General features: G+C 43.9%; 3 protein-coding genes across 3 annotated transcripts; all 3 read right to left on the reverse strand.

The window, feature by feature from the left end:
• Positions 1-821: 821 nt before the first annotated feature.
• On the reverse strand, positions 822-3,276 carry LOC131883892 (lysosomal proton-coupled steroid conjugate and bile acid symporter SLC46A3-like). Its single transcript, XM_059231497.1, has 2 exons — positions 2,686-3,276; positions 822-2,527 (listed from the first exon to the last, which is right to left on the reverse strand). Exons 1-2 carry the CDS (start codon positions 3,136-3,138, stop codon positions 1,397-1,399), a joined length of 1,584 nt encoding a protein of 527 aa, XP_059087480.1. The 5' UTR covers positions 3,139-3,276; the 3' UTR covers positions 822-1,396.
• An 8,322-nt stretch (positions 3,277-11,598) lies between these two features.
• LOC131883891 (ATP-dependent RNA helicase abstrakt-like) lies at positions 11,599-13,726 on the reverse strand. Its single transcript, XM_059231496.1, has one exon. The coding sequence runs from the start codon at positions 13,571-13,573 to the stop codon at positions 11,675-11,677; it is 1,899 nt and encodes a 632-aa protein (XP_059087479.1). The 5' UTR covers positions 13,574-13,726; the 3' UTR covers positions 11,599-11,674.
• Positions 13,597-16,957, reverse strand: LOC131883889 (vacuolar protein sorting-associated protein 18 homolog). The gene has a single exon (XM_059231494.1). The coding sequence runs from the start codon at positions 16,666-16,668 to the stop codon at positions 13,750-13,752; it is 2,919 nt and encodes a 972-aa protein (XP_059087477.1). The 5' UTR covers positions 16,669-16,957; the 3' UTR covers positions 13,597-13,749.
• Between the last annotated feature and the right edge of the window lie 337 nt (positions 16,958-17,294).

Genomic DNA, 17,294 nt, shown 5'->3' on the forward strand with positions numbered 1-17,294 from the left:
AAAAAAAAAAAAAATTGTGGGAAAAAGATAAAACAAATTGTTACTCGCTCCCATTCCTGGCACTCTCCTAACCGTTGTATTCGCCAAAACGATGCTTCCTCTGACATTATCTTTAGAAGACACTGAGCAAAATCATTTTCTTACACAGAAGATGACTTTGACCGCACACAAAAGTGCAAAATGCAATCACTTCAAATCAAGGTACAAGACAATTCTTGAATGAGCTTGCATTACAATTTTATCCCAATGTTGACGGCTGACGATTTCCTTAAAAGCTGCTGATGGTAAAAACTTGTCACTCAAAACTTAATAGGATGTATAATTGCCTATCATTCTTACTTAAGCACCAACAGGTGCTCTATTCAATCATTTAACCAAAATATATGTGAAACATGTGAACGTTCAATTTTCAAATTTGTCGCTCTTTCCAATAATTACTTTTCTACGTACTAGAGACGCTTTTATTCAACGTTGATATGATTTTGTTACAATTCAAAATTAAGCTTAATTGAAGTTGCAATTTACAATAGTGAAATATTGACATTCAGTAAGTTTAAGATGAAGTTGCAAAACCATTATTAGGTTTTTCTATATGCTTTAGAACCACGAAATATTTTCATTTCTTTACTGGGCATTGGAAAAGCACAATATTTATATTATGTTATATGCAATGCATCTTGGCAATTGCTTTGAGATATAACCAGAGTATTTTGTAATTAGATTGCATGCAAAAGCAACCTTTGGAAATGTGACATCTTATTGTTTGCTATATGGATTTTGATAGAATTTTGCCTGAAAACGCAAGTAAGGTTACTCCCAACTTCTATTAATTAGGTTTTTAATGTCGTTTTATAGGTCTAAAATGAATCAGTATCCCAATCTGAGGTATTTTCCAACACAGTATTTTGCAAAAGTTGTTCCTTTCCACGAAAATCGTTACTACAAGTCTTGAAATTTGTCCAAATATTTCATCTGTGTTGTGGGTACTGTGGACTGCAAGGGATCCCGGCTCTTTAGTAAAAACCAGCACACATTTTGTTCCACTGTCAAGTCCACAACCAGAAAAGGGCGCGGTTGTTTAGTGAAAGAAGCAGCAGTAGGAGCAACAGGAGTAGAAAGAAGGAACAGTAACAGCCGGACCGAAAACACCGAGTAAGTAGGAGCGCGATTTGGGACCGAACTAGAAAATGCGAGTAAGGATCTTGGTACACACTTATCTAGTCCCATCCCGAAAGTGATAGGAGAAAAGAACAAGTAGGCATGATACCCGCGTTTCCAGACCCTATGAAACAACGAGTAAGCAGGATATCAACTATACTTGCCCCAACAAGGACACGAAAAGTTAGTATCATACTGCTAATGTTGCTCCAGTTATTGTCAAAAAGAATAAAGCGATTCATGTCAGGGTTTCCACGGATTGGCTCAAAATTTTGGATAGGGTAACAGTTTCCTCCTGTGCAGTTTTTGTGCTACACTGGTCTTTCACGGGCACCATTTCCACGATTTCCTCGTCAACAGTAGGAACTTCTTCGGCTATGTTTTGGTTCAACTTTGTCAGTCCATGGCGCAAAAAAAGTAATGCTATTGAATTCAAGAGAAAGAAACCAGCCACTAGGAAGAGGTAGAACTGTGGGAAATCCGCCACAGTGCCGCGATAGAGCATTCCAAAAATCGGTGTGGCTATCATTGGCATCAACGATTGTAACGACCCGAACACGCCAAAAAGAGCCCCGGTCTCGTGAGGTTCTGCAACTTTTGTGACCATGCTCCGGAGAATTGAGTAAGACGTGAAATCCAAGCAATTAATCATTGCACCAGCATAGATCATCCATCCTTCAGTGGCATATGCTACGATTAAGCAATTAATGGCCGAAGCAAACATGTCATAAAAGGAAATAGAGGCATCCCTGATCCGTATTCTCACTGAGAGAAAAGGAACCAAAACAAATTGCGAGAATATTCCAATGGCGCCCTTGGCAATCGAATAACGGGTGTAATCCTCGAGGGTCCAGCCCAATGAACGTCGGAGAAACAAATAACCGTTGGTACCGTTAGCCGAATGAGTAAAGGACATAAATTGGAATACCAATAGCAAAAGAATGATATAAACCCGTGCATTGTGCTTCCGAAGACGAGTCAAAGCTGAAGAGCCTTTCTTCACATTATCGATCGATAATAGTAACGATATCTTGGCACCCAAGGATTGGGATCTTTCTCTGGCTTGTTTGGGATTATTTGATGCCTTGTTTCCCTGTAAGGTATTGGGTTTGATGGTTTCCTTGACGAACAAGATGATGTACAGCATGGCAACGACTGCAAGAAGCATGCCAAAGGCAAAATTGTAGATAAAGCCCAAGTGGTGCTTGATCAATCCACCTAAGGCCTTGCCAATGTTGCCGCCGACGGGCCAAAGTCCGCTCACGAAGGCCATTCTTTTGGTACGGGTCGATGGATCCGTAATGTCTGCTATGTAGGCATAGACTGTCAAAAAGAATAAGGTACCCCCTCCAGTCCAGTCTTGAAGGCACTAAAGAAGTAAGAAATGAGTAATGAGTGATAAGTAATCAGATTTGATTTATGCCATGGATTTGCTATTCTAATATCCATCTCAAAATCAGTTATATTAAAGGCATCAGGCCCTTTGAATGATGGGCTCAGGAATGAGTTAAGACCCAAAATTATTACCTCCAGCAGAAGCCATTCTGCCTTCAATTCGTAAAAGAAGTAAGCGTTCACCAGGAACACCGCGTTATTGAACACGAATCCAAACATGGAGGATATCAGGAAAGTTTTTCGACCATACACATCGGACCATGGACCCGCCAAAACCGTAAATAATAACGAGGGAATCGATTGAAGAACCCGATTGTAGATTTTCAACTTGGAGACGTACTTTTGGACTAAAACTTGCTCCTCATTATGGTCTTGAATATTATCACAGACATCCTCGCCTAAGGCCAAGTTGACCTTGCAAACTTTAGAAATGTAGAGCTCGGATGACACAAGCACGTACACGCCAGTGCAGATGGTCAGTAGTAGCGCGGCTGGTTCTACGGTGATCAAAGACGAAGCTGATGTAATCCTTTCACCCCAAGATGGGTTCGAGTCAGAAGTGGACTTCAATTTTGATTCTGACATTCTCTGTTCCACAAATCGAACTGGATGTCAAGTTTCGTTGCATTGATCCATTGACATACAGCCTATGAGCCACGTCCAACTATTCAGCCATTCATTTTTACAGGGAATATAAGAATGCATCTGCACTTCATCTTGTTTTTTCACATTTTCTATAGTACGTACATCTAACCTCTGGAGTCACCCGGTAGAAACATAATACGCCGCAAAAAAACTTGATAACATAGTGATGGGGACGGGGCTGCTATTGAAGTTTTTCGAAGTGCCATATCGTCTGACACCTCAAGTCAATTTTGTAAGTACGATGCGAATTGATTACAGAATTGGGCACACTAAACCTGACACATTTGAAAACTACTCAATAGACATAAAAATGCATTTCAAATTTAGCACTTTTGTATTTCATTTGACTTGCATCTGTTGTTCACCTTAAGGTAAAATTCGGTTTTTCATCTCTGTGACCCCAAAGTTAGGTATACAAAATGGAAAACCAACGGACTGCAACTCTTGAACTTAATGACCGTGGATTATCGCCGACCAACATTTCCAAGACCTTTCGATGCTTCAAGCCGACAGTTTAAAACGCAATAAAGCTCGGAAACCAGATCGAGAATGTTGAGAAGTGGACGACGAAGCCAAGGACTGTCAGAACATCTCAACGTTGGCCAAGAAGCGCGCCATGTCTCGCCGCTTCATGGACCGGCTTCTGAAAGAGAACCTTAGCACCAAGTCAAGAAGGAGAACGACAAGACATCTCATACCAGTCAAGCCAAGGAATCCCGATTCGAACGCTGCAAAAAGATAGATAGATAGATAGATTTCAGGAACACTTTAATCATGATTGGATAATGTCGGCATTTAATCTTTGAGTTAGCATCTTGATATATAAAAAAATTCATGAGCATGTAGTTCCTTTGGTTCTGGATAAGCAAAAGCTTGCTTTCACCAGGACCTGGGCAAATTAAAGAAGACATGACGTAGATAGTCAATAATGTTACAGAGGTCAAGCTGTAACACGATAGCGTGAGTTGGAAGAAATACGAAAAAATAAAATGAAAGGCTTGTAGGAAATCATCATATCGGTTCGAATTTAAAACAAAAGAAGGGACCAAGAAAAAGATATAGAAAGAAAAACATGAAAAACTGAGTAAAGCAAATATTTTCAGTGTTAATTTGTTATGTTTACTAGAAAATGCGAAACGACTTCAGGAAAGGGAAGAAAATCCATAAGTTTAGAATTGTATTTGATGCATGGAGTGTTTTGATGAGATTGAGCGACTGATAGTCGTAATAAAAGAGAAAAATAAAAATCATTTCTTAGGATTTTTGTTGGCATACATAGCAATTCTTGAGTTTGCAAGGAGTAATAGAGTACTTCTGTAAGAGATAATTTCTAATTGTTTGGGTGAATTCAATTCTGGTTAGATCGATGTCTGGAGGGTTGAAATTATTCCACTCGTTGGGAAAAGCAAAGTTCGATAGTCTTTATAAAAGTCCCGACTTGGCGGTTTGAGATCAATTACTCCAGTTACCAAACCGAAGATTATTTTTCCATTTGAAAATATTGATACATGGTCGGAGTTCTTGCAAACACGACTGCCTCATCACTTGGACGATTTTAAGCGTGCGCAAATCTTTCAATTTTAGGAGCTTGGACTCATGATTCAGTGTGAGAAAACCACCTTGCATTATTTATCCAGCGTATAGCTCTTTTCTGGAGTATGGACAAGATCATCAGTTTCGTACTTTGGCCATAAAATTCAATACCGTACTCCAAGACACTTCGGATAAGTCCATTATTAAGTTGTTTCTTTACAGTTTTTGGCACTGACTTGCGAATTCTCTTCAGACTGATAATTAGGGAAAAGGAATGTATCAAGACCCCTGAACCAGACTAGAACAAGTTTCGTTGCAAAAGCGTCCTTGTTATGAAATAAGGCCCCAAAAGAAGTCAAGCAAGAGCAATCGAGGTAATCCTTCGAAAACCAAGTTAGAATATTTGTGAAAATCTTGTCTGAATGAGATTGTTTTTCCCTTTACTCAAAGAGTATAAATTCACCTACTGACAATACATACATATACATACAATTTTTCGAAATTTGTTTGCTACACTCTCAATGTCACGGTCTCACTTTAGTTTGCTATCGAGTTGCGTTCCCAGAGATCGTATGGATTTTTCATTGGAAGTGGTGGAACCCACCTTCTCTAACGTACATCCATTTACATTAATTTTGAAGTTGAAATTATAATTTTTGCGCTTTTTAACCATGAATTTAGATTTATCTATGTTTAAAGTTAATTTATTTATTTCTAACCATTGGAAGATACGTTCCAGTTGAACATTTGTGTTCTCCTCTAGTTTATCAGATTGGCTTTCAAAACATTGAAGAGTTGTATCATCAGCAAACATAATGCATTTCAAATTGCTATGCTGAGGCATGTCGTTTATATCAGATCAAAAATAAGAGAGGTCCAAGGATGCTGCCTGGGGAACCCCACATTTGATTTTCAGTTTCAAGGACCTAGCATTATTCACCTCGACATACTGGTACCTCTCAGAAAGGTAGTTTTTGAACCAAATTATGGACCTGCCGCGGAATCCGTGATACTCCAGTTTTTTTATCATTTTTTGTATTTGGGTCTGGCGATTTGGAAAATATTTGTATTACAGAGTTTGAATAAATAAGAAAAGGATGAAAGGTATAGCGAGCCCACGTACCTCTTAAGCCATAAGGCTTGTTTTCAAGAGGCATGCAATTGGAATTATTGTGGGTAACAAGTCAGGTTTTTCCTAGCGTTTTCAGTTTAGGGATGTCCAGAGGGGTCCACCGCCAATGGAACCACGGTCAATCTCAGAGTATTAGCTTAATGGAGATTTAGGCCGAGCTTAGATTATGCCCACAAGAAAAACAGTTTTTAATGCAACATGTGGTAGGGTATGAGGAAGTGATTGATTTCGTTGTTCGCCCGCACCATTGTTTCAAGGAGTCGTCAAGTGAAAGTGATAAAGGCAATTTGTCTATAATGAAATCGTTCTAAGCCTTGGGGAAAATATAGTTTGGTAAATTTTGATACCAGCTGAGTCGGTGAAGCGGCAGATCAAATACTATTTTATTACCTCTCTTAACTCTGGCGAGAATGTATCAAGGATTGGCGGAATTCTATCTTTCAGGCAAACAAACATAAATTTGAGTTGTTTAAGCTTTGCTAGATCACGGGTTTTAAGAATTCCTAGCCTTTTAAAGGTCTTGCTCGTGTGTTCTGTCCTCTTCGCTCCCACAATCCAACGAACCGCCCACTTTTGTGCCGTTTCTATGGATTTTATTGCGGATGATTTGCCGAAGTATTTGATTCCATAATCAATTCGTGATTTTATCAAAGCGTTAAACAGAAGTTGCCGTAATTGTGTGGTTAAAGCTTGCTTGGCCAAATGAAAGTATAAAGTGTCTTTCGTATCGTGTGATTGAGCACAGCAATATGAGCTTTCCAATTAAGTTTGTCGTCGATGTAAAGTCCTAAAAAAATTATTGTTGTTTCTGCGTATTTCCATCCAAATTGTTGAATGGCATTGCCGTTCAAGGAAATATTCAAATCGTAAGAGGCATTACTAGGACTGAATAAAATCAGTTTAGTTTTTTTTAGAATTGATGGTAAGTCTGTTCATTTGAGACCAGTGTTGAAGTTCCTTTAGCCATAAATCACTTTCTCTCTCTAGGGTGGGCAAATCCGAACTGAAGTGTTGGAGCGTCGTATCATCGGCAAACATTGTCACTTTGAAATTGGTTGCATTTGGAAGGTCATTAATGTATATTAAGAATAGGAGTGGCCCTAAAATGCTGCCTTGGGGCACCCCACATGTCGTTAAAGCTAGGTTTGACAAATTATCTTTCATTTCAACTCTCTGACCTCTGCCTTGCAAGTAGCTTTTGCCCCATCTTACCACGTTCTGACTAAAACCATACTTACTTAGTTTTGACAAAAGAATGTCATGATCAAATGTGTCGAATGCTTTCTTTAAATCCACAAAAATGCCAAGTGAGAACTTATAATGTGAATTTGATGATAGGTTTTGAAAAAAATTCTGGATAGCGTGCAGTGACGAGTGTTTGGGACGAAACCCAAACTGAACATCAGCAATATGATTTTCGTTGAAGGGAGCGAATATTTGCTGGTAAACAACTTTTTCCAAAATCTGTGAAAGGGAAGATAGGACACCTATTGGGCGGTAATTTGACATGCCTGTGGTGTCGCCCCCCTTGAATAAGGGTAAAACTTTGCCAGATTTCCATTCTGAGGGGATAAATCCAGTTGTCAGAGATATGGTTACAAGACGGGCAAGTGGCCCAGCAATTTCGGTTTTAATGCCCTTCAAAACTCTGTTAGAAATGCCATCGAATCCTTGACTTGGCTTATTTGGCAAGTTGTCAATTATTTTGATGATATCCATTCTCGTCACTAGTTTGAAGTAATACGATCGTTGAATTGAAGGAGACGAAATAGTTTCACAAGGATCGTTCTGGGGAACGGACTTCGGCAAATTTTCTAATAGACTTTGTCCAATTGATGAAATGTAACAGTTAAAGGAATCTGCTATATCTTTCGGGTCATCTACCACTTTTCCATTGTAATTTATTCTGGTTGGGGTTCCCCCCCCTTGTTAGAGTACCCCAAAAGGCGTTTTGCACCCCTCCACGTTTTACTAGAGTTGGAGGAGTTCGAGCCAAAAAATGCTTGCCAATAGCTTGCTTTCGCGGCCTTAATCAATTTATAGCATTTTCTGGCGTATTCTGTAAAAAGTAGATATTCTCCTCGGTGAGGTTTCTTTGAAAACTTCAGTGTAACAGTTCCTTCCTTTTACGTGAGATAAGCAAGCCGTTATACATCCATTGGTTGAGTTTGTAATTTGCCTTATTGCGCTTAATCGGTTTAAGAGGGCAGGATTGTTGAATTGCCTTTTCAAGCTTACAAGTAAACTCATCGAATGATTTGAGTGGATCACTTTTGGGCAAAATCCATTTAACTGCACGTAACGAATGGCGAAGGGAGTCGACGTTAATATTCCTTTTCAATTTCTTGAAATCGGAATCACCGGCGGAAGCCATGACCATTTTCTTTCCCAAGGAACAAATGGGCCAAGGTGGTCGCTCACGTCGCAAATGAGAATGCCACTTCTTTGAGCTGTTTTACAATTGCTAAAAATATTGTCAATTTGTGTTGCCGTCGTAGTTGCAATTCTAGTGGGTTTACTAATGAATGGAACTAATTGAAAGCTTATCATCAAATCATTCATTTTCGTCGTTTTAGGGATATTCGTCAAAAAATCGGTGTTGAAATCTCCACATACAAAAACTACTTTTGAAACGCAAAGTGATAGTCGTTTCTCGAGATCTAGCATAGCACTATCAATATTTGCATTAGGAGGAATATAAACAGAGAGAATAAAAAACTCAGAGCTTTCTTTGCCGATGATCTCACAATCACTTGTCATTAAACTGAATTCGCGGCGTTTTGTATATGGAATGGAGTCTTGGATGAGAATTCCAACTCCTCCTCCTCCTCTCCTACCTATCCTTGCCTCATACTCTAAAACGTAACCATCAAACGACAAATGAATTTGATCTACTTGCCACACCTCCTGAACTGCCACAATCAAAGGCCTTTGGTTTTCGAGTAGGTCTTTAACTTTATGCTCGTTTCCGACAATGGATCTCACGTTTAACGACATCAACCAACGTTCATCCCCGTCCAACCTTTCCACATAACCTACATCATCAATAAAGTTGACTTCATCTTCGCCCGCCATCATCCCGTTGGGCTCAGTCATCCGATTTCAACATGTAGAGCAATGTTGGCTTACCCATCAGGCACTCCTCCACATTCAAACTCTTAGGAAACCTGCAGCAATGCATAGCATTAAACGGCATACAATTAAAGGAATAGAGGATCATTTGGGGAAGAAAACTCAGCACGTTGCACTTTCAATATACCATGATCAACGCAATCAAAAGCTTTTTTGAGGTCCAGAAATATAGCACGTGCCATTTTGTCGCAGAGATTGGCAGAAATATTTTGTAGAAATTTTTGAACTGCATGCTTAGTGTTATGTTGCTTTCTAAAACCAAATTGTTCAGGGTAAAGGAGAACCTCTACTTCTAAGAAGTTATGCATTTGTTTATGAACAATTTTCTCTAAAACCTTGGAGAAACCTGGCAAAAGACTCATAGGACGATAGTTACCAGGTAGTGATTTGTCACCTGATTTAAAAAGTGGAATGACTTATGCAGTTTTCCATTCTGTTGGTATGTATCCGGACACAAAAGAGATGTTCACTAACCTTGTCAACGGCTGAACTGTTTTTCGACTTGAGCTCATTTATCACCGCCTTTATTTCTTTACATTTTACCCATTTGAAATAAAAATTTCTCGACTTTTTGGGTCCTAATCCGCCCATGAGCTCTCTGTTATGAGAGGGAAAATTTCCGTTTAGAGTTAAACCTATGTTTGCAAAATGGTTGTTAAATATTGGCCCAACTTCTTTTGGATCAGATGTGATTTGGTTTTCTTTGTTTGATTTGAGATTAAAGGAAACTGTCTGTGACTTTGTCGTGTTACCCATTAGTTCATTTTCATCCTTCCAGAGGGTCTTCAAATTTTTTTTGATTCACTTTAAAAAAAGTTCTTCCAATGTATCTCTTTGGCTAACCGCACTAGCTTATAATATAATTTAGTGTAACTATCATAGGTGTTTTTTGACTCTATATTAGGATGTTTTCTGAATTTATTTGGTAGTTTATTTTTCTATTTTCGTGACGTCATCAGTTTCAATGTCATCCAAGCATTTTGTTTTGTGTTCCCTTTATTACATCGTCTTTTTGCTATTGGACAAGATATATCAAATATCTGAGAAAACGTTGTCTCAAAATTGTTAAATGCCTGCTTGGGGTTTTCCATATCTAACTTGCAATAAATCTTTTAGTCTTTTTAGATTAGGTTTTCTTATGTCCCTAATTTCTATTTCCTTGGACAGGGTCTTACTTATTACTGATTTCATGCTTATTGAAGCAAAAGTTGCAAAGTGATCACTAACGTCACATTCAAGCATTCCAGATGACAATACCTCGGAACAGTTAGTGAAAATATTGTCCATTAAAGTGCGAGAGTGTGCAGCAAATCAATGTTCAGATCTCCACAAAGAAAGACTGATTTTCCTCCAGTGTTTGCTAGCATATCATTTAGTTTGTGGAAAGCTCGATTAATATCAGCATGTGGTGGGATGTACACAGAGAGGAAGACTCTTTTTTTCTAATTCAATTCCTATTACCTCACAATCTTCATCCATTAGTTCAAGGTTTTTAGGTTGGCTATATTTGTGGTTTGATTAAATCAAAAATCCCACTCCACCTGCCCGTCTCCCGTCTGTTCGTTCAATTCCTATCAAGTCGTATCCATTGAATATCAGTTGAATCCTAGAGAATTGCCACATTTCCTGCATCGCCAAGATCTCTGGTGCTTAGTCAAGAACAAGGTCTCTGATCTTTTCTTCATTGGCAATAATAGACCTCACATTTAGAGACACTAGCCATGCCAAGTTCATGCTCTTCAAAGTTTTTACGTATCCTAGATCGTTGAAATTTGACACCTGATTACCCCTGCTCAGATCATCATCGTCTAAACTCAACTCTGAGCCAAGTATACATCCATCCCATCCAAATTGGAGGTCTCGCAATTTTTAGGTGCTTAGAAATTGACACCACTTTTTGCAGTGTGTTGCTCTGAGAGGAAGAATTTGGGAAAAAGCACGCGTAAAATCACTTAACCAAATGGGCTTTCGTCAAGCCCCGCTTTTGTAGACTTCACTCGAAGAATGTCCCTGCTATTGAAAAAATAACTATTCTGACTTGATGTGACCTATGATTGAATTCATTTCACTCTTGATCAAGTTTTGAAATCTCAGGTATTCCAAGGGGAGAGCTCGGGACTCAAAATTAGCCTGGGATGTTCTCATAGGCTATGGAACGCAGTTCTATCTAAAAAAAACACGCCAATTCCGGCTTGAAAATGGGTTGCAAGGTCACGGTTTCGGGAGCTATTTAGGCTAAAGATGCTCTATTAAGCATCTTTAATCTAGGCACCTAAGTAAGACCAATGAAGCCCAACTATCTTCTTTCTCGGACTCCTTCAGTTTGTTGCCCTGAGATTTTCCTTGGAAGTACGCCTGTTGTTTTTGACTAAATTACCTGATCAACCCACTGTTATGTAAAACATAAGCAAAATAGATAACTTTTTCGATTGGGACTTTCATTCACAGTGGGCTTTTTGTGTGAAAATTTGTTTCCCACTTGACGAAAAATTACTGCTCTATCATAAAAATGTTCGAATCTCTAGTTTGAATTAGAAATCGAAGTAAAGAATAAAAGCGTACAATCAAAGCATTTAAGGATTCATTCAAGGAAAATGCAATTTTACTCATAAACATATTTTATTACGATAATTGAACATTCACAATGATGATTGGATAACAGTTGACAAGGAAATGCGTCTAATAATCCGCCGACGTGCTCGCCAAGTAATCCTTCCGACCAATATTAGCCGCCTTTTTGTGCTGAACCGCATCCAATTTGGGACACGCCGTGATGCGATGACCCAACCCCCCACAATATGAACACCCGCGTTCGTCGCCCGCAGACAAAAATCTCTCGTGCTCCGACTCCAATGTGGCCAGAAATGGAGGCACCCGTTGTTTGCCTTCAATGAGCAAATGCTTGAGATCCAGTAACACAGCCGTGTCCACAGATTTGTTGATGAGTGTGGTCGCGTGACCCTTGGCATTGCCACGACCCGTGCGACCGATCCGATGGACGTAGTTCTCGATATCATCGGGCATGTCGTAATTGATCACGTGTTGGATTTGCGGAAAATCGAGACCTTTCGAGCCCACATCCGTGGCTACTAAGACATCTTTGCTCCCACTTCGGAAATCGGCCACCGCCTTGATCCGCTCCTCCTGGTCTTTACCCCCGTGAATCGCCGCGGCAGCCACGCCCTTGATCAGCAAATACTCATGAATGGCATCTACATCTTGCTTCTTTTCCGCGAAAATAAGCACAGGAGGGGCGGTTTTTTTCAAGCATTCGAGGACGTACACGATCTTGGCCTCGGTCTGAATGAATTCCACTTCTTGGACAATGTTCATGGAAGCCGCTCCGGCTCGACCCACATTCACAGTAATAGGCTTGACTAGGGCGGATCGGGCAAAGTTCTGTATCTTCTTGGGCATGGTCGCACTGAACAGCAACGTCTGTCTTTGAGCCTTGAAGTAGGAAAAGATGGTCCGCATGTCGTCCTCGAAGCCCATATCAATCATGCGGTCCGCCTCGTCCAGACACAGAAATCGGCACACATCCAGCGTCACCATCTTCTTGTTGAGCATGTCGATCAAGCGTCCAGGCGTGGCTACCATGATGTGAACGCCTCTGCGGATCACGTCCATGGATTCGGAGGCGGGCACGCCTCCGATCGCCAAGCAGGACCTCAATTCAGGCATACCCTCTCGACGGAGATGTGAGGTGAAGTATTCCACATTCTCCTGGATCTGCTTGGCCAATTCGCGAGAAGGCACCACGATCAGTCCGTAGGGACCTTCGTCTCGTGTGAAGGGGAGGCGTTTCTCTTGTTCGAGGCTGAACATGATAATGGGGAGAACAAACACGAGAGTCTTGCCACTCCCCGTGTAGGCGATGCCGATGAGATCCCGTCCGGATAGGATGGCGGGAATGCCTTGCATTTGAATGGGCGAGGGCTTGCTAATACCTTTTTCATCCAAAGCCATTTGAAGGCCTTTGGGGAACTTGAAGTCCAAGAAACTTTTGGCCGGAGGAGGTGGGTTTTCTCCTTCGATCAGGATGTTCTGCTTTTTCCGTAGGGCAATATGTCGCTCCTCCGGCAAGTCAAGGATGTACTTGGGCAAAGTCCAGCCAGTTTTCAACGGCTTGTCGTACAGGATCCCCTTGGCTAATTCAGCCGCTCCCATGAGAGCCGTGTTCTCTCGCACGGCTTCCAAGAGCTTCTCTTCTTCCTTCAACTGTCGATCCATTTCGGTTTCTTGTCGGGCTTCGGCCAATTTCTTAAGCTTGGAATGTTGCAACAGCAATGAGGTCTGCTTGCTTTGGGCCAGGATCTCCTGTTCCTGCTTCATGATCTCTTCTTTGGTCTCCTCTTCGTTGGCGGAAGAAGCTCCACTGGACAGCCGATCGGTGAAGGTGCGTTCTTCTTGTTTGACAATGGCCACTTGGCCGAGTTTGACAAGCATCTGTTTCCTCCGCTCTTTGACGGGCACATACGGCTGATAATCGTCATCTTGGGCCCAATCTTCGTTGTCACTGTCCTTGGGTTCGTCCCGGCGATACCGTTTCACCTTGGGTGAGCGACACTCGGCCATTTTTTGAGGGACTCGAAGACCTGCTAAAGAAAAATCAATGGACGTGAAGTGACATTTGGGGAATGAGTGTGATCAGGGTAAAAAAATCATTTGTAGATGTAAGTTTATATAAACGCAGTCATCTTTTGGACATGAAACTGAACGCAACATTGTTCTGACATGGAAGAGGCATCAAACTAGAGCCAATCCAAGACTTCTTGTTCGAATTTATGGTCTTCAATAAAGGGCCGGTCGATCATTTTGACCATGAGCTCGCCACAGAATAAGCATTCATTGGCAATCAGCTCGTCCAAGTCGTTCCTGAGTTGATCTTTCCGAGACAATCGAACCGTTCGACTATCAACACTTTGCGTATCCTCGTCGTTGTGATCAAGTCTCAAGTTGGTCATCTCTGCTTGGATCTCATCCACTTTCCGTCGTCTTCCCGAAGATAAGTAGGGCATGATCTCCTTCACCAAACAATCGGTGTGGAACTTGTGTCCACAGTTAAACAAGTGAAAGCCGCGAGCCATGAGATAGCCGTGGCAGACGGAGCAAGTCTCGGTGGCTTTGACAAAGATGTAGCGGTTCTTGTACTCCTGGATCTCTTGCCGGATCCCGTCGGCAGCTTTATTGGACTCGTCCATTTCGTCCCTGAGGTCTTGGATGTGCTTGCTGTACTCCTGGAGCGAGTCACAAATGGCGTCCTTGAAGTGGTCGATGGTGACGAAATCCGGGAAGAAAGGCAATATGTCCTCGATGTTGACCAGATTCTGACATTCTTTGAGACAGTCCATGGCCTGCTTGATATCATTCTTTTGCTGAACCACGAACTTGGCGATGCGGAGCCAGATCTTGCGCTGATCGTCCTCCTCGTGGGCGAATTCCAGGCAACGTTTGGCTTGCTCCAGATCAACGGTGAGAGCCAGATCGATGGCTTCGTCCAGTTGGCCCAAGAGACAATACAGTCGGACACACTCCTTGATCAAGCCAGCTCCTTGGCACAAGTGAAGCGTGTAGTTCACGTCGTAGGGCAGATCGTCCTCAGGATCGGCCCCTTGCTCGGCCAAGTACTCTTCCATCTTTTCGGGCTGGTGCTTGATGTACAGGGCTACCAGATAGTTGTGAAGGGCTGCTCCCTTGTTGTCCAAGCGTCGAATGCAGTGCTCGATGTATCGGATGGACTCCAGTTCCTGTTCTCGAGCCGTGCCCACCACCAAGGATGGTATCAAGCGGGCGGGAGCTAGTTTGAGGCCTTGCTCAATGAGCGCGTCCACAAAGGCCTGGGGCATGTTCCGCATCAGATCGGGCCCGTACTTGTAATAGAGTTCGGGTTGGCGCTGCTCCTTAAGGATCTGCAAAACGGCCTCAAAACGATCGTTCTGGAGGTGATAGCGGATGACTTGGTCATGATCGCCCATGATCTCCGCGAACCTGACCAAGTTGTCCTTGTCACCGTGGACGGACAGCAGGTCGTAGAGCGCATTCTTGTTCTGCGTCAGGCAAGGCTTGATCTTGGGGTTCTCCAGGAGGGCTCGGAACTCGGCATGGGTCTGCTGGTACAGATCCGGACTGAGTCCCTCCCGCTGGATCTGTCTGAGTCGGCTGACATAGATCTCAATGATCCAGACCACGATGAGACTCACTTGCATCCGGTCGCTCATTTTGGCCGTCTCTAATTTGCGTTTCAGGTAGTTGAGGAGCGCGGATTTCTCATCGATTTGCATGAACTTGAGGGCGATGGACTCAAACGATCTGCGGGTTTTGGCGAAATGCATGGCACTCTCCAAATATCGGCCCTGATCGAAGAGGTCTTCGGCCCGTCTGGCGTTGACCACCTCCAGTTTAAGCTCATCGCCCAAGCAGAATTGCTGAGCCAAATCGAACTCGTTCTGCTCGAGGTAAATCTGCCAGATGTTGCGCTCCTCCCGCTCCACTTTGAATTTGTAGATGCCGTAATCGCAGTACACATAAAATGACCCGATCACGGGATCACGGGCCATGCCCCGAATTTTGCCCGAGCTCACGTCCAATTCGGTTTCGAACACGATCTGCTCATTCAAAAGACACTCGCCCCGAACCGTGGTCTCATAGGCGTAGATGGCGTGGAACTCCGTGATCAAAAACGCCCGGGGCATGACGGCCGTCTCCGAGCCTGAGACCCGGGGGAAGGTCATCATTTGACAATCCACGGTGACCGTATCCGCCTGGGCCGTCAAGGCGTCAATCTTGCCCGTATACACGCACGAACCGGTTAACCAGCCAAACGAGACCGGATACAGAGGATGCTGGGCGGAGGCTTGGCCCCGTTGACGCACTTGGTAGAACATGGACAGGGTCGAGGTCTTGAGCGAGCTGGGCAACTCCAAGAACTTGTCCGGGCGTTGGGCGTAGTTTTGGAACACGTGCTGCAGCAAGGGGCGTTCTTCGGGCGAGCCCACCTTACCCAGGAATTGATACAGCCGATGAGGCGTGGTGGCCAGGATGAAGTACCGCTGAGTGTGCGGCACTCGGTGGTACTCGAGCCCGGTGATGGGCGTGTACTGGCCCTGCCCCAAATCGAAAGCCAGCTTGGTGTAAGCTTCGAGGGGCGTGGCCAAGAATCGCTCTTCTTGGTGCGATAGTTCCGTCTCCCAAATCACGCCCGTGGCCGTGCCCAACAGAATGGGGCCCGTGGTCGATTCGGACGTGTTGGGCGTGTGCCAGGCCACGGCCGTCACGCCCACGCCTTTGAATTTGGACGAGAACTTGGGTTTGTCTCGATCGCGGTGCAAATACAAGAGGTCCGGTTGGCCTTCCGGGTCATTGGGCTTAGTGCTCAGCACCAGGTGGGCGCCCAAGGGGTCCAACCAGGCCCGCGCAATCCGGGACGGCCCCAAGATGGGGCCCAGATCGACCGTGTGGCTGCTCGCCCCGCCCTCGGGCGTTTTCTGGGCCTGATTGATGCGCTGCACGCATTTGTTGGCCAACACCAACTGGATCTGCAAATTCGAGGCCACAATCAAACTGACGGGGGCGGGGGGCGTGTGATGCACCCGGGAGCACGAGAAAATGGGCCGATCCGCGGCCAAGGCCCGGTGCAACAACTGGGTGGTGCTGGGGGCCGGATGGGCCATGCTCACCGTCTCAACTGTCCAGGCCCCAAAACGCCCCCATCTCTCTCATTCAATCACAGAAATCGCGGGAGCACCAATGAACGCCTCCAGCAGGATCCGGCAGAAGGGTGGGCCGTTTCCGCCCCTCACTCGGAATAGGCTGCTCACGTGCAAGTGTGAAGGGGCGTAGTCGCCCTGGGCACTGACAGAGTCCGGGTTGAGAGTCGACCTTCAACCTTCAACCTTCAACTTTCCTGCACCGTTTGTTCCTCCATCTACATAATCACGCGAGGTTGATTCCGCTTCCAAAGAAAGGGTGACGCCAAATGACGCCCTGGGCGACACCTAAGCCACTTTCTAGACCCAGCCTCAGGCAGGGTCAGGCGTCGGACATCGACTTTCTCTAGGTTGTTGGCAGCCATGTCCGTCGAAATTCGGGTGGCCCAGATGGAGCCCGGCCCCCACCGGCTCCATCCGAGGGCTGGGCCTGAAAGTTAAACTAGGGCCTGGCCGCCCCAGGCTGAAGCCATACATGGGCCCATCAGATACTGGTTTCAGAGTTTCAGTACCGATTTGGCCCGGGTGAGCCGACCCCAGGGGCGCGGTCTCGGCCTCAAATGGCGGTAGGCGGACCAACCCACGCCATG

The sequence above is a fragment of the Tigriopus californicus genome, chromosome 7, assembly GCF_007210705.1.
Source record: "Tigriopus californicus strain San Diego chromosome 7, Tcal_SD_v2.1, whole genome shotgun sequence".
NCBI lineage: Eukaryota > Metazoa > Arthropoda > Copepoda > Harpacticoida > Harpacticidae > Tigriopus > Tigriopus californicus.

Bases quoted from the DNA above. Each gene is read 5' to 3' on its own strand.
- LOC131883892 (XM_059231497.1), bottom strand. From the start codon at position 3,138: ATGTCAGAATCAAAATTGAAGTCCACTTCTGACTCGAACCCATCTTGG. The intron at 2,528-2,685 runs GTAATAATTTTG...TTACTTCTTTAG, and splicing joins CAGAATGGCTTCTGCTGGAG to TGCCTTCAAGACTGGACTGG.
- LOC131883891 (XM_059231496.1), bottom strand. From the start codon at position 13,573: ATGGCCGAGTGTCGCTCACCCAAGGTGAAACGGTATCGCCGGGACGAA.
- LOC131883889 (XM_059231494.1), bottom strand. From the start codon at position 16,668: ATGGCCCATCCGGCCCCCAGCACCACCCAGTTGTTGCACCGGGCCTTG.